The sequence below is a fragment of the Rhinoraja longicauda genome, chromosome 38 (assembly GCF_053455715.1).
Source record: "Rhinoraja longicauda isolate Sanriku21f chromosome 38, sRhiLon1.1, whole genome shotgun sequence".
In the NCBI taxonomy this organism is placed as follows: Eukaryota; Metazoa; Chordata; class Chondrichthyes; order Rajiformes; family Arhynchobatidae; genus Rhinoraja; species Rhinoraja longicauda.
Window position 1 is genome coordinate 10,965,114 of NC_135990.1, and position 27,532 is coordinate 10,992,645.

General features: G+C 48.8%; 1 protein-coding gene across 1 annotated transcript in view; it reads right to left on the minus strand.

Moving 5' to 3' along the window:
* Positions 1 to 3,557: 3,557 nt before the first annotated feature.
* Positions 3,558 to 27,532, minus strand: part of LOC144610874 (semaphorin-7A-like) — a 25,796-nt gene continuing 1,821 nt past the window's right edge. The window contains 14 exon segments of the mRNA XM_078429842.1: positions 3,558 to 3,726; positions 3,729 to 3,863; positions 7,126 to 7,175; positions 8,896 to 9,056; positions 11,325 to 11,440; positions 12,051 to 12,246; positions 13,461 to 13,572; positions 15,235 to 15,413; positions 19,123 to 19,244; positions 20,614 to 20,724; positions 20,821 to 20,923; positions 24,202 to 24,300; positions 25,456 to 25,500; positions 27,364 to 27,392. Of these exon segments, the coding sequence (XP_078285968.1) occupies positions 3,695 to 3,726; positions 3,729 to 3,863; positions 7,126 to 7,175; positions 8,896 to 9,056; positions 11,325 to 11,440; positions 12,051 to 12,246; positions 13,461 to 13,572; positions 15,235 to 15,413; positions 19,123 to 19,244; positions 20,614 to 20,724; positions 20,821 to 20,923; positions 24,202 to 24,300; positions 25,456 to 25,500; positions 27,364 to 27,392 (1,490 nt within the window). The 3' untranslated portion in view covers positions 3,558 to 3,694.

Below are 27,532 nucleotides of genomic sequence, written 5' to 3' on the forward strand. Positions count from 1 at the left end.
CGGATAGGTGACGTGTGGGTCGGGTCCCGTCTTCAGCGCTCACTCCAACACTGCGTGCCTTTCTTATGCAGACCAGCGTCTGTTGGTCCTTGCTTCTACACCGCCGACCCACTAAGAACAAAACCGGGGGAGGAACAGCAATGCATCAGAGGACAATGGCCCACAAATATCACAATCAGCTCCTCACTTCACCACGCACGACTAGAAACAATAATTACTAATAACAATAACATTCAATAAAGTGCAATGATGCAACTGAGGCATAAAGCAGCACAGGAAATACACCGATCAGCCAAAACATTATGACCACCTGCCTAATATGCTGCTGGTCCTCCGTGTGCAGCCCCATACGCAGCAGGGTGCGATGCACTGTGTATTGTGACACATTCCTCCCGTGACCACCTTTAACATTTTCTGTGACTTGTACCACAGTCGACCTTCTGCGGATTCAGACCAGACCGGATAGCCTTCGTTGCCCTCGTGCATCGATGAGCCTTGGGCGCCCAACACCCTGTCTGTCTCCGGTTTGTGGTTTGTCCCTCCTCGGACCATGGTCGGTAGGTACTCACCACTGCTGACCGGGAGCACCCCACAAGCCTTGCCGTTTCAGAGATGCTCTGACCCAGTCGTCTGGCCATAACAATTTGGCCCCTTGTCAAAGTCGCTCAGGTCTTTACTCCTGCCCATTTCTCCTGCATCCAACACGTCAACTTCAAGAACTGACTGTTCACTTGCTGCCTAATATATCCCACCCCTTGACAGGTGCCATTGTAACAAGATGATCAATGTTATTCACTTCACCTATCAGTGGTCATAATGTTTTGGCTGATCGGTGTATAAATAAGTATGCAACTATGGGAATGTATCTGTGGAAGTTTCCAACCTTCCCAAGGACCAACAAGATCCCAGCGATCGTCGTAAGTTCTAGGAGCAGAATTGGACCACTTTTGCTCAGAATGCCCTCATCTGCAGCCACTTGTGTCTCTCTGAATAGATAGAAACAGAAAATAGGTGCAGGAGGAGGCCATTTGGCCCTTGTGTTACACAAACCGCACAGGGTGGTGAATCTGTGGCATTCATTAGCGGGAGAGTCTGGGACCTGAAAGCACAGCTTCAGAATAAAAAGGATGTACCTTGAGAAAGGAGATGTGGACAAAACCTCCTTAGCCAGAGGGTGGTGAATCTGTGGAATTAATAGCCACAGAAGGCTGTGGAGGCCAAGTCAATGGATAGTTTAAGGCAGAGATAGATAGAGAGACAGAGAGCGAGAGATAGATAGATAGATAGATAGATAGATAGATAGAGAGAGAGAGAGAGAGAGAGATAGATAGATAGATAGATAGATAGATAGATTCTTGCTTAGTACAGGTGTCAGGGGTTATGGGGAGAAGACAGGAGAATGGGGTTGAGAGGTAAAGATAGATCAGCCATGATTGAATGGCGGAGTAGACTTGATGGGCCGAATGGCCTAATTCTGCTCCTATCACTAATGAACATGAACGGGAGCCTGTGTCCGCTATAACAGAAGTCCGTTATTTCGAGGGTTTACTGTACATCTAACTTGCCGCCGTGCGGAACATATCACAGGACAAGCAGGGGAAAGGTTGAGGGTCTGAAACGGACAATCTCAAACTCTGCCCCCCCCCCCCCCCCTATGTTTTTGGTTTAGTTTAAAGAGATACAGCGCGGAAACAGGCCCTTCGGCCCACCGGGTCCGCGCCGACCAGCGATCCCCGCACACTAACACTATCCTACACACACTAGGGACAATTTTTACATTTACCAAGCCAATTAATCCACAAACCTGCATGTCTTTGGAGTGTGGGAGGAAACCGAAGATCTCGGAGCAAACCCACGCAGGTCACGGGGAGAACGTACAAACTCCGTACAGACGGCGCCCGTGGTCGGGATCGAACCCGGGCGCTGCATTCGCTGTAAGGCAGCAACTCTACCGCTGCGCCACCGTGACCGCCCAGGTGCCAGAGGTTACGGGGAGAAGGCAGGAGAATGGGGTTAGGAGGGAGAGAGAGATCAGCCATGATTGAATGGCGGAGTAGACCTGATGGGCCGAATGGCCTAATTCTGCTCCTATTCCTTATGACCTGACGTGTTGACCCCTATGTCTTCCAGGGTCAAGTTGAACATTGGGAGGAACCTGAAGATAGTTCCGTGTTCCTAGTTAACCTCCCTGCAATATCAGTGCATGGTAGCATTAAGTATTAATCCACTGCCGACAACATTAGAAGGTCAGCCCACCTCCTTTGTTAGCATTTCAAAAGCAAGTTCTTCCAATGCTTGAAAGCAGAAAGCTGCTTAAAAGCAGGAATACCGAAGGCATCTTGCCACAGAGCAAACTACTGCGGTTGGGCGCGTGAAGAGGGGAACAAGGAACGGCCCCAGCAGTCAAGGTGGAATAGTCGGGTCAACTTTCATCAATCAAAATGGCCACGAGGGTAAGTTGCTCGAGATAACCAAAGAGGCAATACCCCTGGGAGGTGGTAATAGTCATAGAGTCATGGGGTAAATACAGCGTGGAAACAGGCCCTTCTGCCCAACTTGTCCACACCGCTCAACATTTCCCAGCTACACTAGTCCCACTTGCCCGCGCTTGGTCCATATCCCTCCACACCTGTCCGATCTATGTACCTGTCTAACTGTTTCTTAAATGATGGGATAGTCCCAGCCTCAACTACCTCCTCTGGCAGCTTGTTCCATACACCCGCCACCCTCTGTGTGAAAAAGTGACCTCTCGGATTCCTATTACATATTTTCCCCTTCACCTTGAACCTATGTCCTCGATTCCCCTACTCTGGGCAAGAGACTCTACCCGATCCATTCCTCTCATGATTTTGTACACCTCTGTAAGATCATCCTTCATCCCCCTGCGCTCTAAGGAACGAAGACCCAGCCTGCTCAACCTCTCCCGATAGCTCACACCCTCCAGTCCTGGCAACATCTTCATAAATCCTTTCTGAACCCTTTCAAACTTGACAATATCTTTCCAAGAACATGGAGCCCAGGACTGAACACAATATTCTAAATGCGTCTTATACAACTGCATCTTGACCTCCCAACGTCTATGCTCAATACTCAGTACACATAAGGGGAGAGGGAATTGTGTTACCTAAGCACAACGAGTTATTGATAAGGAGGGAGCTTCCAATTAGTTCAGTTTAGATGATGAAATGTGTAGGAAGGAACTGCAGATGCCGATTTAAACTGAAGATCGGGACAATTTACACTTCTACCAGGCCAATTAACCTATAAGACCCGTGCGTCTTTGGAGTATGGGAGGAAGCAGAAGGGCTCGGAGAAAACTCACGCAGGTCACGGGGAGAACGTGCCGACAGTGCCTGTACTCGGGATCGAACCCGGGTCTCCGGCGCTGTGAGGCATCAACTCTACCACCGCGCCACCGTGCAGAGGGGAAAGGGTAACGATGTTATTTGTTTCACTCTGCCGGGGGGGGGGGGGGGGGGGGGGGGAAAGAAGTTAAAACCATTGCAGAACCTGACAAAGGGCTGTCACCAAGACAGAATAGAAAGCAACACTGGACAGGTGTACAGTAGAGGCTGTGCTGCCCTGAAGATAGTAACTAGCATGCAATTGTTCCACGCCCCTCTCATGAGAGAAGCATTCGTATGAGCCGGCTTTATCTTCAGTAAATTGTCTTATGAGGAGCAAACAGTTATCGTCATTCGAGGAACAGGGCAGCTCCCTCTCGCTGTTGAACCTCCAGGTGTAGTCTGCGTGGTAAGACTGCTTCGGGCAGGAGATGTACACAGGGATGTCTTCACCCAGGGGCAGGTGAAGCACCGTCGCGTCGGATGGAGGCCTTTGGAACGAGGAACGCAACTTGGCAACTAGGAGGGTGAAACGAGAGATCGTTAGTTGGCAGGAGACCGAAGGAAGCTGCTGAAATCTTGAGGCAAACACAAAATGGTGGAGGAACTAAACAAGTCAATTTAGTTTAATTTAGTTTAGTGTAGTTTAGTTTAGTTTAACTTAAGTTTAGTTTAGTTTAGTTCAGCTTAGTTTAATTTAGATCTGGGTGTCCTAGTGCATCAGTCACTGAAAGGAAGCATGCAGGTACAGCAGGCAGTGAAGAAAGCCAAAGAAATGTTGGCCTTCATAACAAGAGGAGTTGAGTATAGGAGCAAAGAGGTCCTTCTGCAGTTGTACCGGGCCCTGGTGAGACCGCACCTGGAGTACTGTGTGCAGTTTTGGTCTCCAAATTTGAGGAAGGATATTCTTGCTATTGAGGGCGTGCAGCGTAGGTTCACTAGGTTAATTCCCGGAATGGCGGGACTGTCATATGTTGAAAGACTGGAGCGGCTGGGCTTGTATACACTGGAATTTAAAAGGATGAGAGGGGATCTTATCGAAACATATAAGATTATTAAGGGGTTGGACACGTTAGAGGCAGGAAGCATGTTCCCAATGTTGGGGGAGTCCAGAACCAGGGGCCACAGTTTATGAATAAGGGGTAGGCCATTTAGAACTGAGAGTTGTAAATCTGTGGAATTCTCTGCCTCAGAAGGCAGTGGAGGCCAATTCTCTGAATGCATTCAAGAGAGAGCTAGATAGAGCTCTTAAGGATAGCGGAGTCAGGGGGTATGGGGAGAAGGCAGGAACGGGGTACTGACTGAGAATGATCAGCCATGATCACATTGAATGGTGGTGCTGGCTCGAAGGGCCAAATGGCCTCCTCCTGCACCTATTGTCTGTTGTAAATTGTTCCTTGTGTGTAGGATAGTGCTAGTGTGTGGGGTTCGCTGGTTGGCACGTATTTGGTGGGCCGAAGGGCCTGTTTCAGCGCTGTATCTCTAAACTAAACTAACATAAGTATTTGAGATTTTACATCCTTCAACCACTTTCAGTTTAGACATACAACCTCAGCGTGTAGTAAATATTACCAACACAGAAGGCCATTCGGCCTATCCTACCCATGCAAGCTCATTACCCCTCTGTGTCCTTCCCAAAACTGCATCTCTGCTTTAAACAATGACCCCAGTGATCTCAATTGAAGTTCAACAAATAAGCTACTGCCTGGATAGAGTTGCATGTGTTGAGGATGTTTCCACTAGTGGGAGAGTCTAGGACTAGAGGTCATTGCCTCGGAATTAAAGGACGGTACTTTAGGAAGGAGATGAGGAGGAATTTCTTTAGTCAGAGGGTGGTGAATCTGTGTAATTCTTTGCCACAGAAGGCTGTGGAGGCCAAGTCAGTGGATATTTTTAAGACAGAGACAGATAGATTCTTGATTAGTGCGGGTGTCAGGGGTTATGGGGAGAAGGCAGGAGAATGGGGTTAGAATAGATCAGCCATGATTGAACGGCGGAGTAGATTTGATGGGCCGAATGGCCTAATTCTGCTCCGATCACGAATTAATCTTATGAAACTCTTGCCCCTATTTTGTCCCTTCTTACAGAAAGAGGAAATCAGTCTCATGTCCTCACTTAGAATCAAAAGTACATCGCTAAGGGATTTCAAAAATAGATTAGCCTGCTTTTAAAGACAGGCACTCTATTTGGACGTATATCTGATCATATTTAGTCCCAGTGGTTACAAAAGGCCACAGTGACACATCCTAACAACACAACGTCCATGGGATTCATGCCAAGTGCTGTATATCTGAAATGAGGAGATCTGAATGCGCAACCAAGAACTTTGGAAATGGTGCAGAGGAATTGGGGTTGGGTCGGCACAGTGGCGCAGCGGTAGAGTTGCTGCCTTACAGCGCCAGAGACCTGGGTTACATCCTGACTACGGGTGCTGTCTGAATGGAGTTTGTACGTTCTCCCCGTGACCTGCGTGGGTTTTCTCCGGGTGCTCCGGTTTCCTCCCACACTACAAACACCTACAGGATTGTAGGTTAATTGGCTTCAGTAAAGATTGTAAATTGTTCCTTGTGTGCAGGACAGTGCTAATATGCGGGGATCGCTGGTCGGCGCGGATTTGGTCGGCCCGAAGGGCCTGTTTCTGCGCTGTATCTCTAAACTAAACTAAACTGAACTAAAGGAAGTTTACCAGAATTTAGCCCGGATTAGAGTGGAGATCCTTCAAGGTGAGGTTGGACTGACTTGGATTGCTTTCTCTGGAATGCTGGAGGTGGCTGGGAGACCCGATGGAAGTATTTAAAATTATGAGAGGCATAGATAAGGTAGACAGTCAGAACCTTTAACCCCGGGGTGGAAAAATCAAATACTAGAGAGCACAGGTTTAAGGTGAGAGGGGCAAAGTTTAAAGGAAGTGTGAGGGGCAACTTTTCTCGAATACAGAGGGGTGGTGAATGCCTGGAATGCCCTGCCAGGCTGGGGGGTTGAGGCAGATACGATAGTGGTGTTTAAGAGGCTTTTGGATAGGCATAATGGCTATGCAAGGAATGGAGGGACTTAGATGCGTAGGTCTAATGCAGAGATGGGATGGTCTTGGCATCATGTCCAGCACAAATGGGCTGAAGGGCCTGTCCTTGTACTACACCGATCAGCCAAAACATTATCACCTGATGAGCCAAAACATTATGCCCACCTGCCTAATATGCTGCTGGTCCTCCGTGTGCAGCCCCATACGCAGCAGGGTGCGATGCGCTGTGTATTGTGACACATTCCTCCCGTGACCACCATTAACATTTTCTGTGACTTGTGCCACAGTCGACCTTCTGTCGGTTCGGACCAGACGGGATAGCCTTCAGTTGCCCTCGCGCATCGATGAGCCTTGGGCGCCCAACACCCTGTCGCCGGTTTGTGGTTTGTCCCTCCTCGGACCACTGTCGGTCGGTACTCACCACTGCTGACCGGGAGCTCCCCACAAGCCTTGCCGTTTCAGAGATGCTTTGACCCAGTCGTCTGGCCATAACAATTTGGTCCTTGTCAAAGTTGCTCAGGTCTTTACTCCTGCCCATTTCTCCTGCATCCAACACATCAACTTCAAGAGCTGACTGTTCACTTGCTGCCTAATATATCCCACCCCTTGACAGGTGCCATTGTAACAAGATAATCAATGTTATTCACTTCACCTTCAGTGGTCATAATGTTTTGGCTGATTCGGTGTATGTTTTAACTGAGCCTGTGGGCAGTGGAGTAAAACCATGCATTATATGAATGTTTTTCAAAGCAGTCTTACCTTTGCTGTTGGTACAGCCATCACCACTTATAAGATTTTGAAGGCCATTCCTGTGAACAGAAATGAAATATCTATTTTGGAAATTATATCATGATAAATCTTCTCTGAAGCCTTTCAAGCTTGACTGCATCTTTCCTATAACATGGTGATCAAAACATCCGCTCAATCCAGGCCTCCTGATGGAAGGAGAATCTCCACCCCACCTTGTCTGGGCTAGTCCCACCATGCCGTAGAGTCACAGAGTGATACAGGCCCTTCGGCCCAACTTGTCCACACCGGCCAACATGTCCCAGCTACCACTAGACCCACCTGCCTGCGTTTGGACAAGCTAGATGCAGGAAAAATGTTCCCAATGTTGGGCGAGTCCAGAACCAGGGGCCGCACAGTCCTTGAAGAAAGGGGAGGCCATTTAAAACTGAGGTGAGAAGAAACTTTTTCACCCAGAGAGTTGCGAATTTGTGGAATTCTCTGCCACAGGAGGCAGTGGAGGCCAAATCACTGGATGAATTTAAAAGAGTTGGATAGAGCTCTAGGGGCTAGTGGAATCAAGGGATATGGGGAGAAGGGTTACTGATTGTGGATGATCAGCCATGATCACAATGAATGGCGGTGCTGGCTCTAAGGGCCAAATGGCCTCCTCCTGCACCTCCATGCTTCTATGTTTCATTTATTGTATTGGTTACAGAGTACTATGATCAGATTCTATTGCGCTGGTCTATCTGGGATAGTTGACAATAAATCTCTCTGGACTCTTGAATCTTGAACTACAGGACGCAAATAATGGAGCACAATCTAACCACATGGACATCACCAGCCAGCGCGTAATCAACACTGGATGAAGACCAGAGGTGGGACAACAAGTCCATAATGGAAAATCCCGCTGTGACCTGTTTAACAGACAGTTGACATTGACATTAAACATCTGAAAATCGGCTCACACACAACACCCAGATGAGTTCTCCTTCTATTGCCAGTTGTAGAAACATAGAAAATAGGTGCAGGAGGAGGCCATTTGGCCCTTCGAGCCAGCACCGCCATTCATTGTGATCATGGCTGGTCATCCACAATCAGTAACCCGTGCCTGCCTTCTCCCCATACCCCCTGACTCCGCTATCCCTAAGAGCTCTATCTAGCTCTCTCTTGAATGCATTCAGAGAATTGGCCTCCACTACCTTCTGAGGCAGAGAATTCCACAGATTTACAACTCTCTGACTGAAATGGGCCGAATGGCCTAATTCTGCTCCTATCCCTTGATTCTGCCAGCCCCTAGAGCTCTATCTAACTCTCTCTTTTAAATTCACCCAGTGAATTGGCCTCCACTGCCTTCTGTGGCAGAGAATTCCACAAATTCACAACTCTCTGGGTGAAAAGGTTTTTTCTCACTTCAGTTTTAAATGGCCTCCCCTTTCTTCTGGGACTGTGGCCCCTGGTTCTGGACTCCCCCAATATTGGGAACATTTTTCCTGCATCGAGCATGTCCAAACGCAGGCAGTTGGGACTCGTGTAGCTTCTTAGACTGTGTGGCCCCTGGTTCTGGTCTCCTCCAACATTGGGAACATTTCTCCTGCATCTAGCTTATCCAGTCCTTTTATAATTTTATCCGTTTCTGTAAGATCCCCTCTCATCCTTCTAAATGCCAGTGAATACAAGCCCAGTCTTTCCAATCTTTCCTCATATGACAGTCCCGCCATCCCGGTGCTCCCTCAGTACTTCACAGGAACTTGTCAGGGTTTAATGCTGTGGATGGAAAGCATAAACGGAAAGACTTACCTCAAATTAGGCACGACAGGGACACATTTCTTTTGGTGGGGATCCCATCCACAGTAAGGGTCTCTGGCCTGCACACAACTTGCACACGAACCAACGTATTGCTCACACTGCACCAGTGGGAACCGAACCAGCTCCATGGTGGAAGTGACGTACAGAAGTTTCTAAATAGAAAAAGTGTTTTTTTTAAATTATTATTATTTTCAATGTTTCTCGATGACCATTAAATATGGGGAAATATTTCTAGTCATTGATATTAATAAAACATAATTATTGGAAAATAATTCCAGACAATGCTGTTGATAAATACCAATAGTTTAGTTTGAAGGAGGGTCGCCCATTCCTGAAGATGGGTCTCGACCCGAAACGTCACCCATTCCTTCTCTCCTGAGATGCTGCCTGACCCGCTGAGTTACTCCAGCTTTTTGTGATACCTCCGAATAGTTTCGTTTAGTTCAGTTTAGAGATACAGGGCGGAAACAGGCCCTTCGGCCCACCGGGTCCGCGCCGACCAGCGATCCCCGCACACTAACACTATCCTACACCCTAGGGACAATTTTTTACATTTGCCAAGCCAATTAACCTACAAACCTGTACGTCTTTGGAGTGTGGGAGGAAACCGAAGATCTCGGAGAAAAACCACGCAGGTTCACGGGGAGAACGTACAAACTCCATACAGACGGCGCCCGTAGTCAGGATCGAACCTGAGTCTCCGGCGCTGCATTCACTGTAAGGCGGCAACTCTACCGCTGCGCCACCGTGCCCCCCTTTGAAATAGGCCCCTTTGGCCCATCCTGTCCGCACCGACCAGCGATCCCCGCACTTTAACACTATTCTACACACACTAGGGACAATTTTCAATTATACCAAGCCAATTAATCGACAAACCTGCACGTCTTTGGAGTGTGGGAGGAAACCGAAGATCTCGGAGAAAACCCACGCAGGTCACGGGGAGAACGTACAAACTCCGTACGGACAGCACCCGTAGTCGGGATGGGACCCGGGTCTCTGGCGCTGTGAGGCAGCAACTCTACCGCTGCGCCACCATAAAGGGTTTCATATCTTTTTAAAAATTATTATTATTTTCAATGTTTTTCTATAAACATGAAGTATGGGAATTATTTCTGGTCAATGCTAGAAATAAATACTAGGTTTGGGAAAAATATTTGTGCCCAATGTTATCTATAAATACTAATAAAAGGAAAATATTGCTGGTCAATTTTATTGATAAGTAATAATTATAGGGGGAATATTTCTGGTCATTGATATTAATAAACAATTATCGTAGGAAAATATTTCCGACAAAGCAATTAAAAATGACTAAGTATCGGAAAATATTTCTTCTCATTGATATTAATAAATAATGTATGAGAAAACACTTCTGGTCAATGCTGTTAACAAATACTAGTAATGGGAAAATAGTTCCAGTCAATGGTATTAATAAATAATTATAGGAAAATATTTCTGCTCATTGAAATGTATAAGATTATTAAGGGGTTGGTCACGTTAGAGGCAGGAAACATGTTCCCAATGTTGGGGGAGTCCAGAACCAGGGGCCACAGTTTAAGAATAAGGGGTAGGCCATTTAGAACGGAGATGAGGAAAAACTTTTTCAGTCAGAGAGTTGTGAATCTGTGGAATTCTCTGCCTCAGAAGGCAGTGGAGGCCAATTCTCTGAATGCATTCAAGAGAGAGCTAGATAGAGCTCTTAAGGATAGCGGAGTCAGGGGGTATGGGGAGAAGGCAGGAACGGGGTACTGATTGAGAATGATCAGCCATGATCACATTGAATGGCGGTGCTGGCCGAATGGCCTCCTCCTGCACCTATTGTCTACTGTCTATTGTCTATTGATATTAACAAAAAATCATTGTGGGAAAATATTTTCAGATAGGAGAGCGTACAAACTCCGTACAGACAGCACCCACAGTCAGGATCGAACCTGGGTCCCTGGCGCTGTGAGGCAGCAACTCTACCGCTGGACCACCCTGCCAAATTATTTCTGGTCAATGGTATTAATAAATAATAAGTATGGGAAAATATTTCCGGTTAATGCTGTTAATAAATACTAAATAAAGGGAAGATAGACACATAATGCTGGAGCAACTCAGCGGGACAGGCAGCATCTCTGGAGAGAAGGAATGGGTGACGTTTCGGGGCGAGACCCATCTTCAGGAATGGGCGACGTTTTGGGTCTCGACCCGAAACGTCACCCATTCCTTCTCTCCAGAGATGCTGCCTGACCCGCTGAGTTGCTCCAGCATTATGTGTCTGTCTTCGATTTAAACCAGCAGTTCTTTCCTGCACACTAAATAAAGGGAAGATTGTTACAGGCAACTGTGGTAATGAATAATTATCGGGACATATTTCTGGTCATTGGTTCTGCTGATTATCATTTCCAGGTCAGAGGATGACCATTGACCTTTGAACTTACCCTGGCGGAGTCGAGGGACATTGATAAGATGGGAGCGGGCTGCTTCAAAACATTGAGCTTCGCTATGATGAAGACGGAGGTCCCAGTCTCAAGAACCTTATGGATTGTACCATCTCCTGTGGGTTGAAGAAGAATGGCCAGGGTTTCAGAGAGAGGAGAACATTCACCATCCGCATACAAGGCATTCCACAGCAGATGGCAATAATAGACAATAGACAATAGGTGCAGGAGGAGGCCATTCGGCCCTTCGAGCCATCACCGCCATTCAATGTGATCATGGCTGATCATCCACAATCAGTACCCCGTTCCTGCCCTCTCCCCATACCCCCTGACTCCGCTATCCTTAAGAGCTCTATCTAACTCTCTCTTGAAAGCATCCAGAGAATTGGCCTCCACTGCCTTCTGAGGCAGAGAATTCCACAGATTTACAACTCTCTGAGTGAAAACGTTTTTCCTCACCTCAGTGCTAAATGGCCTGTTTCTGGACTCTGGCCCCTGGTTCTGGACTCCCCCAACATCAGGAACATGTTTCCTGCCTTTTAAGGTCAGAGATCCCAGCCCAAACATCTCGGAGAAACAATGTCCTAGGTTCATGTACATAAGAGCAGGATTATACCCATTGATGATCAGCCATGATCATATTGAATGGCGGTGCTGGCTCGAAGGGACGAATGGCCCCCTCCTGCACCTATTTTCTATGTTTCTAATGTGTATCAACTGGCTTACCCATGGCTAGGAACAGCAACCGGAACTCCTCTCCATGCAGGCCAATAGTGGAATCCACTACTATCCTCTTGATGTGTGTCCCTTTACTGGTCATGAGTGGATATCTTCCGATGGGATGAATCCAAGAGTCCATTTCAGGATGATCTTCCACAAGGGCAAGCACTTCGTCTGGCAATTCCTTTGTGTTGTTGACACACTGCGGCAAAGAAGGGAGCAATAACAGAGAGCAAGTTATTTGCCAGGCCAATAGGCTTGCGTGCCACAGGTGAGGACCAGACTCAGGTCCACCTCTGTTATCAGACTTCAAACAGAATCAAGGGATACGGGGAGAAAGCAGGAACAGGGTCCTGATTCTGGATGATCAGCCATGATCACATTGAATGGTGGCGCTGGCTCGAAGGGCCGAATGGCCTACTCCTGCACCTATTTTCTATGTTTCTGAACGGTCCTTCCATAAGTTCGGGCACTTGTCCGATTCAACACTACCCCCTTTGTGGACGTTTTGTGTCTGTCTATTGATTAATTTCGTTTTAGTATAGGTTAGTAGAGATACAATGCAGAAACAGGCCCTTCGGCCCACCGAGGCCGGGCTGACCAGCGATCCCGCACACCAGCACTATCCTATGCACAAGGGACAATTTACAGTTTGTATCAAAGCCAATTAACCTACAAACCTGTACGTCTTTGGAGTGCGGGAGGAAACCAGAGCACCCGGAGAAAACCCACGCAGGTCACGGGGAGAACGTACAAACTCCATACAGACAGCACCCGTAGTCAGGGTCGAACCCGGGTCTCTGGCGCTGTGAGGCAGCAACTCTACCGCTGCGCCACCGTGCCGCCCTAAACTGAACCATACACACACGTACCTGGTCCTATTCTCCCCCCACTGTATACCTCGTGTGTAACACTGACAGCCCGGCTCTCCATCGCCTCCTGTAGGGGAAGCTTGGAAACCGCTGAGCTGGGAGAACGGAGGAGGAGGAGGAGGAGGAGGGAGGGAGCCGCTGGTGACGATGGACACAAGGGGTGGGTCGGTGGGCGAGGGACCAGGGTAATGCCTGCCTCCAGCGCCTTCACGGTGGGCTGCAGGAGGCAACCACCCCGGGCGGGCGAGGCGGGCGGGCTGGCGGGCGAGGAGAGGGACTCTATAGGGAAGCTAAACATCTCTGTTAACCTTCCCTGCCACAGAAGGCAGTGGAGGCCAATTCACTGGATGCATTCAAGAGAGAACTAGATAGAGCTCTTGATGATAGCGGAGTCAGGGGGTATGGGGAGAAGGCAGGAACGGGGTACTGATTGAGAATGATCAGCCATGATCATATTGAATGGCGGTGCGTACAGGCTCGAAGGGCCGAATGGCCTCCTCCTGCACCTATGTTTCTATGTTTCTATCCACCCATGATTGCTCACCGTGCCGGGCCTGGGGTCACGTGGAACAGCCCCCTTGGAGTCCTTAAAGCCAGAGGTTGCAAACACGTTACGAATCTCCTTCATGGAGTACACACACACAGCTGTTCCATTCCTGAAAAACAAAAGACACCATTTTAGACCGGTCTTCAGAGTGTGGAGGAGAAGTAGAACAAAGTGTATTACTTGGAGGAACAGCACCTCATATTTGGCTTGGGCAGCTTACACCCCAGCGGTATGAACATTGACTTCTCCAACTTCAAATAGCCCTTGCTTTTCCTCTCTCTCCATCCCCTCCCCCTTCCCAGTTCTCCCACCAGTCTGACTGTCTCCGACTACATTCTATCTCTGTACCATCCTCTCCCCTGACATCAGTCTGAAGAAGGGTCTCGACCCGAAACGTCACCCATTCCTTCTCTCCAGAGATGCTGCCTGACCCGCTGAGTTCCTCCAGCATTTTGTGGCTATCTTCGACTTAAACTAGCATCTGCAGTTCTTTCCCACACAAAGTGTATTATTTCACATGCTCAGCAATGAAATCCATGCTCTCTGTCCAAATGACCTTGGATACATTGTTTTCTGATATGAATCATCTGTATGTTGATGTTCGGTCACGGTGGCGCAGCGGTAGAGTTGCCGCCTTACAGCGAATGCAGCACCGGACACCCAGGTTCCTTCCCGACTACGGGCGCCGTCTGTACGGAGTTTGTACGTTCTCCCCGTGACTTGCGTGGGTTTTCTCCGAGATCTTCGATTTCCCCCCACACTCCAAAGACGTGCAGGTATGTAGGTTAATTGGCTGGGTAAATGTAAAAATTGTCCCTAGTGTGTGTAGGATAGTGTTAATGTGCGGGGATCGCTGTATCTCTAAACTAAACTAAAAAAAAAATACGGTCTTGAATTTCTACAGTAGTGGGTGCAGTGGTGAGGGGAGGCACGGTGGCGCAGTCTCAGAGTTGCTGCCTCACAGCGCCAGAGACCCGGGTTCGATCCTGACAACGGGCGCTGTCTGCACGGAGTTTGTACGAGTGGGTTTTCTGCAGGTGCCCCACACTCCAAAGACATGCAGGTTTGTCGGTTAATTGGCTTGGGTAAAATTGTAAATTGTCCCTGGCGTGTAGGTTTGAGCGAGTGTGCGCGAAGGTGATCGTGTTTCCACGCAGTTTCGCTAAAGTCTCAAGTGTTGGAGTACTTTCGGGATTGATGGAACAGATTTCAATATGCTGCCCTGGTCATAAGTTCAACCACGTAAGTTTAGTTTAGTTTTTAGTTTAGTTTCGAGAAACAGCGCGGAAACAGGCCCTTCGGCCCATGGAGTCCGTGCCGACCAGCGATTCCCCCACACTAACACTATCCTACACACACACTATCCTACACACACGCACACACATACTAGATAGAGCTCTTAAGGATAGCAGAGTCAGGGGGTATGGGGAGAAGGCAGGAACGGGGTACTGATTGAGAATGATCAGCCATGATCACATTGAATGGTGGTGCTGGCTCGAAGGGCCGAATGGCCTCCTCCTGCACCTATTGTCTCTAGGGACAATTTACAATGTTACCAAGCCAATTAACCTACAAACCTGTACATCTTTGGAGTGTGGGATGAACCGAAGATCTCGGAGAAAACCCACGCAGGTCACGGGGGGAACGTACAAACTCCGTACAGACGGCACCCGTAGTCGGGATGGAACCCGGGTCTCCGGCGCTACAAGGCAGAAGCTCTACCGCTGCGCCACCGTGCCTCCCACTTGTCCTGCATTTCCTGGGGACTCACCAATTACTGCTAAACACTCCGTAGACCCTTGTTTCACCATCAACGGGCGACTTGTAAATGAAGGTGTCCTCAATCCTGTTGAAGTGGACATTGTTGTCCGGCTGGTTGCAGAGCAGGCGGGCTTTGAGGAAGGTCGACCACTCCATCTGCAGTCGTCTCCGAGATCCACCCTGGTCATCCTGTGGAGTCAAGAGATCAGAGTCCGTGACGTCCCACACAGAGGATGGGGTGGGTGTACGGAACGAGCTGCCACAGGACGTCGTGGAGGCAGGGACTACCCCAACATTTAAGAAACACTTAGACAGGTACATGGATAGGACAGGTTTTGAGAGTTAGAAACATAGAAAATAGGTGCAGTAGGAGGTCATTTGGCCCTTCGAGCCAGCACCGCCATTGATTGTGATCATGGCTGATCATCCACAATCAGTAACCCGTGCCTGCCTTCTCCCTATATCCCTTGATTCCGCTAGCCCCTAGAGCTCTATCTAACTCTCTTTTAAATTCATCCAGTCAATTGGCCTCCACTGCCTTCTGTAGGCAGAGAATTCCACAAATTCACAACTCTCTGGGTGAAAAAGTTTTCTCTCACCTCAGTTTTAAATGGCCTCCCCTTTATCCTTAGACTGTGTGGCCCCTGGTTCAGGACTCCCCCAACATTGGGAACATTTTTCCTGCATCTAGCTTGTCCAAACGCAGGCAGGTGGGACTGATATAGCTGGGACATGTTGGCCGGTGTGGGCAAGTTGGGCCGAAGGGCCTGTATCAATCTGTGACTGTACGGCACGGACATTTAGCCCAGACAAGTTGTGAGAGTCTCCTTCCATCAGGAGGGCTGGATTGAGCGGATATTTTGGTCGCCATGTTATAGTCAAGCTTGAAAGGCTTCAGAGATGATTTACCAGGATGTTGCCAGGATCCAAGGACTGGGCTAGTTGGGGAGGTTGGGCAGGGTAGGATTCTATTCCTTGGAGCGCTGGAAGATGAGGGGTGATCTTATGGAGGTGTACAAAATCATGAGAGGAATAGATCAGGTAAACGCACAGTCTTTTGCCCAGAATAGTGGAATCGGGAACCAGAGGACATGGGTTTAAGGTGAAGGGGGAAGTGAAGAGAAAGAATTAATGGGAACCTGAAGGGTAACTTTTTTTTTACACAAAGAGTGGTGGGTGTACGCAATGAGCTGTTAGAGGAGGTAGTTGAAGCAGGGACTATCCCAACATTTAAGAAACAACTAGAGCAAGTGGACCCGTTGGGCCCAAACCTCTCCTGCATTGGTGCAGCACCCTCTCCTCTCCCCCTCCCCTCCCCCTCCCCTCCTCCTCTTCCCCTCTTCCCTCCTCCCCCACTCCCTTTCCCCCTCCCCCTCTCCTCCCCCTCCTCCCCTCTCTCTCCCTCCTACCCCCCCCCCCTCCTCCCCCTCCCTCCCTAGGAGATAGATCTAAACTTTAAAATGTGAATAACTTTAAAGATATAACACCGATTTCAATGAAACTTCTCCCATTGGCACCAAAGGGACAACGGTGAGTAAGGTGGGCCTAAAAGTGTCGCGCTACCGTGTACCGTTTTGGCTGTAGTTCAGGAACAAACAACCAAACAAACGACCGAGAGTTTTAGTACATAGATTAGACGGGCACATGCATAGGGCAGGTTTAGAGGGATGTGGGTCAAAAGCAGGCAGGTGGGACTAATGTAGAAGGGGCATGTTCGTCAGTGTGGGAAAGTTGGGCTGAAGGGCCTGTTTCCACGCTGTGTGACTCGATGAGGAGAGGATGTTTCCAACAGTGGGAGAGTCTGGGACCAAACGGCACAGTCTCAGACTAAGAAGACGTATCTTTCAAAAGGAGACTAGGAGGAATTTCTCAAGCCAGGAGAAGGTAAATCTGTGGAATTCATTGCTACAGACAGCTGTGGAGGCCAAGGCATTGGGTATTTTTAAAGCGGAGATTGGTAGGTTCTTGAGAACCTACTAATTGTGGATGATCAGCCATGATCACAATGAATGGCGGTGCTGGCGCGAAGGGCCGAATGGCCTCCTCCTGCACCTATGTTTCTGTGATAGATCAGCCATGAGCAAATGGCGGAGTAGACTCAATGGCCAGAAGGCCTACTTCTGCTTCTAAGGTATTGATTCACAAAATGCTGGAGTAACTCAGCGGGTCAGGCAGCATCTCAGGAGAGAAGGAATGGGTGACGTTTCGGGTCGAGACCCTTCTTCAGACTGATGTCAGGGGGGCGGGACAAAGAAAGGATATAGGTGGAGACAGGAAGATGGAGGGAGATCTGGGAAGGGCGAGGGGAAGAGAGGGACAGAGGAACTATCTAAAGTTGGAGAAGTCGATGTTCATACCACTGGGCTGCAAGCTGCCCAGGCGAAATATGAGGTGCTGTTCCTCCAATTTCCGGTGGGCCTCACTGAGGAGGCCCATGACAGAAAGGTCAGACTGGGAGTGGGAGGGGGAGTTGAAGTGCTCGGCCACCGGTCCAATTTCCGGTGGGCCTCACTGTGGCACTGGAGGAGGTATGGGAACAGGACCTCATGTTCTTTTGCTATACTGTTCCATTACTTGGCAAGGAATCCACAATGAGATGAACGACCACACACAGCAAATACACAGTGTTGAGAAGCTAGATGCAGGAAAAAATGTTCCCAATGTTGGGGGAAGTCCAGAACCAGGGGCCACACAAGTCTTAGAATAAAGAGGAGGCCATTTAAAACTGAGATGAGAAAAAAACTTTTTCACCCAGAGAGTTGTGAATTTGTGGAATTCTCTGCCACAGAGGGCAGTGGAGGCCGATTCACTGGATGAATTTAAAAGAGAGTTAGATAGAGCCCTAGGGGCTAGCGGAATCAAGGGATATGGGGAGAAGGCAGGCACGGGTTACTGATTGTGGATGATCACAATGAATGGCGGTGCTGGCTTGAAGGGCCAAATGGCCTCCTCCTGCACCTATTGTCTATGTTTCTATGATTAACAACCTAACTGGAATGGGCAGCAAATCCAGCGTGGAAGTCACACCCACCTTACACACTCAGAGAAGGTGACACCCCCACCTCACATACTCTGAGAAGGAGGCACACTCACCTTACACACTCAGGCAAGGAGACACTCACCTTTCGCACCCAGGCAAGGTGACACAACTACCTTACACACTCGGAGGAGGCACACTCAGGGAAGGGGACACACCCACCTTACACACTCAGGCAAGGAGACACTCACACACACTCGATGCAGAAGTCACACTTACCATATACACTCAGGCAAGGAGACACACACCGGGCACACTCAGAAAAAGAGACACGTGTACCTTGCACACTCAGGAGATGAGACACGCCCACCTTGCACAAGTGTGACACCTGTGCAAGGAGACATATCTTACACAATTGGGCAAAAAGACACACCCACCTAACACACTCAGACAACGAGACACACCTTACACACGCAGTCAAGGGGGCACACTCACCTTACACACTCGGTCAAGGGCACACAACTTATACAGGGAAGTATATACACCCACCGCACACACTCAGGGAAGGACACACCCACCTTACACACTTGGGAAAGGTTGCACACCCATTTTACACACAGGCAATGGGACACGCCCGCATTACACACTCGGACAAGGACACGCCCACTTTACACACTCGGGACATTCAATTTACACACTTGGGCAAGGACATGCTCAGCAAGGAAACACACCCACCTTGCATAGTCAGGGAAGGAGACACACCTGCCTTGCACACTTGTGGAAGGGGGCACACCCACCTTGCACACTCGGAGAAAGCAACACACCTGCCTTGCACACTCGTGGAAGAGGACACGCCCAACGTGCACACTTGGGGAAGGAGGTACACCTGCCTTACACACTCGGGGAAGGAGACACACCCACCTTGCACACTCGGGCAATGCGTGAAATCCATGGATCAACGTCGGGATTGCTCTGTGAATTCCTTTCTCTGAAGAACATGTAAATCAGGTCATCCACCGGGGCCATTGCCACAAACCTGGGATCTGAAGGGAAGGAAGCGAGAGTACAGATCATCGGTGCCGTGAAGGTTGGGAGAGGAGGGTCTAGTGTGGACAAGGGCACGCAGTTCAGTTTAGCAGCGATACAGTGCAGAAACAGGCCCTTCAGCCCACCGAGCCCAGGACGACCAACGATCATCCCGTGGCCTAGCGCTATCCTACATTCAATCTACCGAGGCCAATTAAGCTAGAAGCCTTCACGTCTTTGGAGTGTGGGAGGAAACCGGAGCACCCGGAGAAAACCCACATGGTCACAGGGAAAAAGTACAAACTCCTTACAGGCAGCGCCCGTAGTCAGGATCGAACCCAGCGCTGTAGGGCAACAACTCTACCGCTGCACTGCCCAAGGAACTGCAGATTCTGGTTTACTAAAAAAGACACAAAGTGCTGGAGCAACTCAAAGGGTCAGGCAGCATCTATGGGGAACATGGTCAGGTGTCGTCTGAAGAGGGGTCCCGACCCGAAATGTCACCTATTATGTTCTCCAGACTAAATTGAGGAGTTCATCCAAGATGACACAAGGTGCAGTCTTCCCCGTGTGGGGCTGAGGTTTGGTGCTAATCCTCACGTTCATGCAAAGACACCGCTCCATGGCAACGAATGAATGAATGAATGAATGAATGAATGAATGAATGAATCAATCAATCAATCAATCAAACAAACAATCAATCAATCAATCAATCAATCAATCAATCAATCAATCAATCAATCAATCAATCAATCAATCAATCAATCAATCAATCAATCAATCAATCAATCAATCAATCAATCAATCAATCAATCAATCAATCAATCAAAGAAATCAATCAAAGAAATCAATCAATCAATCAGTTTATTGGCCAAGTATATGCATATACAAGGAATGTGCCTTGGTGCTCTGCTCACAAATGACAACACAAACATACAGTTAACAATTAAGAATAAAGCAGAACCACATCAAAACAGTAAGGATACAACATTTCGGTCTAAACATGTGGGTGAAAATAAACCAGAGCAAAAAAGAGACTACAGACTTTGGTTATTGAGTAGAACTACTATTCCTACGAGTAGTAGTGCCTAGTAGATATCTACTAGATACTCAGTAGATATCTGAGTATCTACTACTCAGATACGAGTAGTGTCTGAAGTAGTATCTGAATTTTCCAACAGCCTAGCCTTGGTTGTGTCAGTGGGTTGCAGGACTTTATTTCCGCGCTGTATCTCTAAACTCAGCTAAACTAAAATTCATTCCTTCATTCGTTGTGGTCTTTCGGTTGTAGAAAGATGGGTCAAGTCGCGTGCTGGAGGAGTGGGTGGGGGGGGGGGGGGGCGGGAGGGGGGGGGGGGCGGGGGGGGGTTGGAACCTCATGCTTACCGTCCATCCACCTGGCATCAGTCTTTAGCCGCTTGATGTCGTCGGTCTTCCTGTAGCCACTCAACAGCATCTTGTTCCCTTCAAGAGGGGCCGCAGAGTAGATCCTCTGTTCTGTAGCGCAGGATAAAAGCACACACACACACACACTCAGTAGGCTGCCCCCTGGATCTCTGACGTGATGTTAATTGAAGTTGCTAAGGTACTTACCGACAACTAAAGAAGCAAAGCCTTGTCGCGGGGAACCAGGGAGGATGTGCGATCCCAAAACTCGGTTCTGTCCATTGATAAATTCCTTCAGCGTGTTGTTAAACTGTAAAAGAAAGTCGTTTGGTAGTTTTACCATTTAAATTTGATGGCCTTGCTATTGAGGGCGAGCAGCGTAGGTTTACTAGGTTAATTCCCGGAATGGCGGGACTGTGAGGAAGATGCTATGAGGTTGCAGGGTGACTTGGACAGGTTGTGTGAGTGGGCGGATGCATGGCAGATGCAGTTTAATGTGGATAAGTGTGAGGTTATCCACTTTGGTGGTAAGAATAGGAAGGCAGATTATTATCTGAATGGTGTCAAGTTAGGAAAAGGGGACATACAACGAGATCTGGGTGTCCTAGTGCATCAGTCACTGAAAGGAAGCATGCAGGTACAGCAGGCAGTGAAGAAAGCCAATGGAATGTTGGCCTTCATAACAAGAGGAGTTGAGTATAGGAGCAAAGAGGTCCTTCTGCAGTTGTACAGGGCCCTAGTGAGACCGCACCTGGAGTACTGTGTGCAGTTTTGGTCTCCAAATTTGAGGAAGGATATTCTTGCTATTGAGGGCGTGCAGCGTAGGTTTACTAGGTTAATTCCCGGAATGGCGGGACTGTCGTATGTTGAAAGACTGGAGCGACTAGGCTTGTATACACTGGAATTTAGAAGGATGAGAGGGGATCTTATCGAAACGTATAAGATTATTAAGGGGTTGGACACGTTAGAGGCAGGAAACATGTTCCCAATGTTGGGGGAGTCCAGAACCAGGGGTCACAGTTTAAGAATAAGGGGTAGGCCATTTAGAACGGAGATGAGGAAAAACTTTTTCAGTCAGAGAGTTGTGAATCTGTGAATTCTCTGCCTCAGAAGGCAGTGGAGGCCAATTCTCTGAATGCATTCAAGAGAGAGCTAGAGCTCCTAAGGATAGCGGAGTCAGGGGGTATGGGGAGAAGGTAGGAACAGGGTACTGATTGTGGATGATCAGCCATGATCACATTGAATGGTGGTGCTGGCTCGAAGGGCTGAATGGCCTCCTCCTGCACCTATTGTCCATTATCTGTTGCCTTGCCTCATTCCATTGACCAGCAGACTCTGTGAGACGGCAACACTTTGATTGTTCAGGTCTCGACCCGAAACGTCGCCCGTTCCTTCTCTCCAAAGATGCTGCCTGTCCCGCCGAGTTACTCCAGCACTCTGAGTCTATCTTCGGTGTAAACCAGCATCTGCAGTTCCTTCCGACATGTTTCAAGTGCTGGTTTAGTTTAATTTAGAGATACAGCGCCGACACAAGCTCTTCGTCCCACCACGTCCGCATTGACCATCGATCCCCGCACTCTAACATCATGCTACACACACTAGGGACGATTTACAATTATACCGAAGCCAATTAACCTGCAAACATGCTCGTCTTTGGAGAGGGGGAGGAAGCTTTGGAGAAAAGCACGGTGGCGTAGCGGTAGAGATGCTGCCTTACAGCGAATGCAGCGCCGGAGACTCAGGTTCGATCCTGACTACGGGCGCCGTCTGTACGGAGTTTGTACGTTCTCCCCGTGACCTGCGTGGGTTTTCTCCGAGATCTTCGGTTTCCTCCCACACTCCAAAGACGTACAGGTTTGTAGGTTAATTGGCTGGGCAAATGTAAAAAATGTCACTAGTGGGTGTAGGATAGTGTTAGTGTGTGGGGATCGCTGGGCGGCACGGACCCGGTGGGCCGAAGGGCCTGTTTCTGCGCTGTATCTCTAAATCTAAAAAAAATCTAACGCATTGTTGTCGGGTTAACCCCACATCTTTAAACAGTGGCCAGGACAATAAATGTGTGGGGAAATAACTGCAGATGCTGGTTCAAATTGAAGGTAGACACAAAATGCCGGAGTAACTCAGCGGGTCAGGCAGCATCTCAGGAGAGAAGCAAATTGAAGGTGGACACAAAATGCTGGAGTAGCTCTCCATCAGTGACGTTTCGAGTCGAGACCCTTCTTCAGAAATGGGTGACGTTTCGGGTCGAGACCTTTAGGAATGGGTGACCCGAAACGTCACCCATTCCTTCTCTCCTGAGATGCTGCCTGACCCGCTGAGGCACACCAGCATTGTGTGTCTGCCCCCAGGACAGTAAATGGTGTGTACGCGTGAACTCTGTTCAAAGATTTCCTGTAACTGGGTTTCCTGTCTTCGAAGTAAACATCAGCTTGAATAGCGTTCTGAGAAACAGTGCAGTCTGTGCAGTAGGTGAGCTGGGACATTGTCGGAAATACCGTCAGGCACTTCAGAGACCACGTCAATATATCCGCTCAAATTGCTTTGTTGCAAACGAGGTTAGTATTGTCCCCGGCAAAACTGGAGGAACTCAGCGGGCCAGGCAGCGTTTGTGGAGGGGAGCAGACTGGCAACGTTTCAGATCGGGGCCCTTCTTCAGACCGAAGTAGTTCTTCAAACTTTGAAGTTCTCCCCCTCAGTCTGAAAAAGGGTCCTGAACCAAAACGTCAGCAGCCCGGTCCCCCCACGGACGCTGCCTGACTCGCTGAGTTCATCGGTTCATGAGTGATAGGAGCAGAATTAGGCCATTCGGCCCATCTAGTCTACTCCGCCAATCAATCATGGCTGATCTATCTCTCCCTCCTAACCCCATTCTCCTGCCTTCATCCCCATAACCCCTGACACCCGTACTAATCAATAATCTATCTATCTCTGCCTTAAAAATATCCACTGACTTGGCCTCCACAGCCATCTATGGCAATGAATTCCACAGATTCACAGCCCACTGGCTAAAGAAGTTCCTCCTCATCTCCTTCCCAAAGGAACGTCCTTTAATTCTGAGGCTGTGCCCTCTGGACCTAGACTCTCCCACCGGTGGAAACATCCTCTCCACATCCACTCTATCCAGGCCTTCTAGCACTTTGAGATCTTCCTCAAGATTTCAGCGTCTGCAGTTTCTTGCCTCTCCATCGTAATATTGCTACCATCTCATTTCCCAAAATTTAAGGTGTAAAGCATGCTTCATATAAAGACACTAGACCAAGTGGAGCCATTGGGCCCAAACCTCTCCTGCATTGGTGCATCACCCTCTCCTCCCCCCCCCTCCCTCCCCTCCCCTCCATCCCTCCTCCCCTTCCCCCCTCCCTCCCTCCCTAGGAGATAGATTTAAATATGAATAACTTTAAAAATCTAACACCGATTTCAATGAAACGTCTTCCATTGGCACCAAAGGGACGACGGTGAGTAAGGTGGGCCGAAAATCGTCGCGCTATCGTGTACCGTCTTGGCTGTGGTACAGGAACAAACAAACAAACAAACAAACAAACGAGAGTTTTGGTATGCAGATTGCAGAATTAGCCCACAGTTACTTACAGCCAGCCAGCATCGTGAGCTGGGCGAGCCAGTTGCACACAGCAGGAGGTGACCTGTATCGAACCTCTGCAGCACCATGATATAATTGGCACAGGAATCCTGGAACATAAAGGATATGATCAGTAACAGAGGCAAAACAAATGGTTCCTATTGCGCGCTGATATGGTTCCAAGGAGAAGGTTTAATAAGAAACACCCGATCAAGGAGACAGCTTCAGAGAGACGGGAAAGAGTGGTGGGGGCAGGACAAAGACAGGCAAGGTGAGATTAGTCGAGTTAGATAGTTGAGTTAGTTATAGACAATAGGTGCAGCAGGAGGCCATTCGGCCCTTCGAGCCAGCACCGCCATTCAATGTGATCATGGCTGATCATCCACAATCAGTACCCCGTTCCTGCCCTCTCCCCATACCCCCTGACTCCACTATCCTTAAGAGCTCATCTAACTCAGCTTAAGAGTTAGTTAGATACAGCTCACCCAGAGAGTTGTGAATCTGTGGAATTCTCTGCCACAGAAGGCAGTGGAGGCCGATTCACTGGATATATTTAAGAAAGAGTTCGATTTAGCTCTTAGGGCTAACGGAATCAAGGGATATAGGGAGAAGGCAGGAACGGGGTACTGATTTTGGATGATCAACCATGATCATATTGAATGGCGGTGCTGGCTCGAAGGGCCGAAAGGCCTCCTCCTGCACCTATTGTCTATGGTTCCATGTTCTATGTTTCTATGAGTTTAGTTCAGTTGAGTTTAGTTTATTGTCACGTGCACCGAGGTACAGTGAAAAGCTTTTGTTGCGCGCTAACCAGTCAGCGGAAAGACGATACACAATTACAATCGAGCCATTTACAGTGTACAGATCCGTGATAAAGGGGACAGTGTGAATAACGTTTAGTGTGAGGATAATGTCCAGTAGAGTCCGATCAAAGGTAGTCTGAGGGACTGTAGATGGTGGCTCAGAAGCCTGAGTGATAGGTGGATACAGGTGAGGGGGCTGATGGGCAGATGGGTGACGTAACAAAGGCTGGAGGTGAAAAGGAGATAAAAGGGGGTCGGGAAAGGAGAGGAGGAGTAAACTGCTTTGGTTTGGTTCCGAGGAGAAAGTTTACTGACAAATACCCATTCAGGAAACCAGCGAGAGAGGGCTGGCATAGATATTTGGTGCCAGGATCAGTCTTTGAGCCTTGTGCCGAGATATTGATTCCCCGCAGTGTCTAAACAAATGGACAGACCCCGAGCGACTCTGGAGCAGAAACTCACCGGGCTTTGCCTGCGACATTTTCTAGGACCGTCAGGCAGGACGATCTATAAAGGTGAAGAGACAGGAAAACATGATCACTACAGGACGACCCTCATTAATACAACACGGGGCGGCACGGTGGCGCAGCGGTAGAGTTGCTGCCTTGCAGCGCCGGAGACCCGGGTTCCATCCCGACTACGGGTGCTGTCTGTACGGAGTTTGTACGTTCTCCCCGTGACCTGCGTGGGTTTTCTCCGAGATCTTCGGTTTCCTCCCACACTCCAAAGACGTACAGGTTTGTAGATTCATTGGCTTGGCATAAATGTAAAAACTATCCCTAGTGTTAGTGTGCGGGGATCGCTGGTCGGCGTGGACCCGGTGGGCCAAAGGGCTTGTTTCTGCGCTGTATCTCTAAACTAAACTAAACTAAACTAAACTGGTGACAGTGCTGATTTTACTCCATTTTTTTGCATCACTCTGCGATTTTCTTTGCAACATAACGGTGGCCCGGCGGTAGAGTTGCTGCCTCTCAGCGCCGGAGACCCGGGTTCCATCCCGACTACGGGTGCTGTCTGCACGGAGTTTGCATGTTCTCCCCGTGACCTGCGTGGATTTCCTCCGGGTGCTCCGGTTCCCTCCAACATCCCAAAGACGTGCGGGTTTGTTGGTTAATTGGCTTCTGTAAATTTTAAATTGTCCCCTGTGTGTTGGATAGAACTAGAGTACAGGCTGATCGCTGGGCGGCACGGACTCGGTTGGCTGAAGGGCCTGTTTCCGCGCTGTATCTCTGAAGTCTAAAGTCTAAAGACAGTGGGAAGATGGACTCAGTGATCAGGAAACAGATGTCAAGATGAGTCAATCATTTAACCTAATTTTTAATGTATTTAACTGTTGAAATATCTTTAGTTTCCTCTTTTGCCATCACCAAATACTTGCGTGGAGAAGCCCATTAATGGAGATTGAACTGTGTTGAAAACGGTCGGAAGGAACTGCAGATGCTGGTTTACATCGAAAGTAGACATAAAGTGATTGAGTAACTCAGCGGGTCAGGCAGCATCTCTGGAGAGAAGGAATGGGTGACGTTTCGGGTCGAGACCCTTCTTCAGAAATGGGTGACGTTTCGGGTCGAGACCTTCAGGAATGGGTGACGTTTCGGGTCGAGCCCCTTCGGGTCTCGGCTCGAAACACCTGCTGTTTAGTCGGGATCGAAACATCGATCCCGACTAAGGGGGCTGTCTGCACGGAGTTTGTACGTTCTCCCCGTGATCTGCATGGGTTTTCTCAGAGATCTTCGGTTTCCTCCCGCACTCCAAAGACGTACAGGTTTGTAGGCAAATTGGCTTGGTATAAATGTAAATTGTCCCCTAGTGTATTAACACTAGGATAGTGTTAGTGTGCGGGGATCGCTGGTGGGCGTGGACTCGGTGGGTCGAAGGGCCTGTTTCCGTGCTGAATCACTAAACTAAACTGAACTAAACTAAAAAGGCACAAAGTGCTGGAGTAACTCAGCGGGTCAGGCAGCATCTCTGGAGATGTGACCTTTTGGGTCGGGACCCTTCTTCAGACACGTCTTCAAGGTGCTGCCTGACCCACTGAGTCACTTTGTGCCTTTGTTCTTTGTCAGCCAACATCTGCAGAAACTTCTTTCTACAGCCAATATTTTGACTCAAGACCACCTGAAATTAATTTAAACCAAGTGAAAGGATTCCCAACAGCCCCGTACATCTATGAGCCAAACACAAAGTGCTGGAGGAACTCAGTGGGTCAGGCAGCATCTGGGGAGGGAGTGGACAGGTGACGTTTCGGCTCGGTACAACACTTCTGGCTGATTGGAGTGAGGGGGGAAGAAAGCTGGAAAAGAGAGGTGGGGGCAGGTCAAAGCCCAGCAAGTTGAGTTCAGTGGAGTTTAGTGGAGTTTAGTTGCTTACCAAGGCACCAAGGGCACCGAGACACATTCCTTGTATACGCACATACTTGGTCAATAAACTTATTCAATACAAATTGAAGGTAGACACAAAATGCCGGAGTAACTCAGCGGGTCAGGCGGCATCTCTGGAGAGGAGGAATGGGTGACGTTTCAGGTCGAGTATACACTGG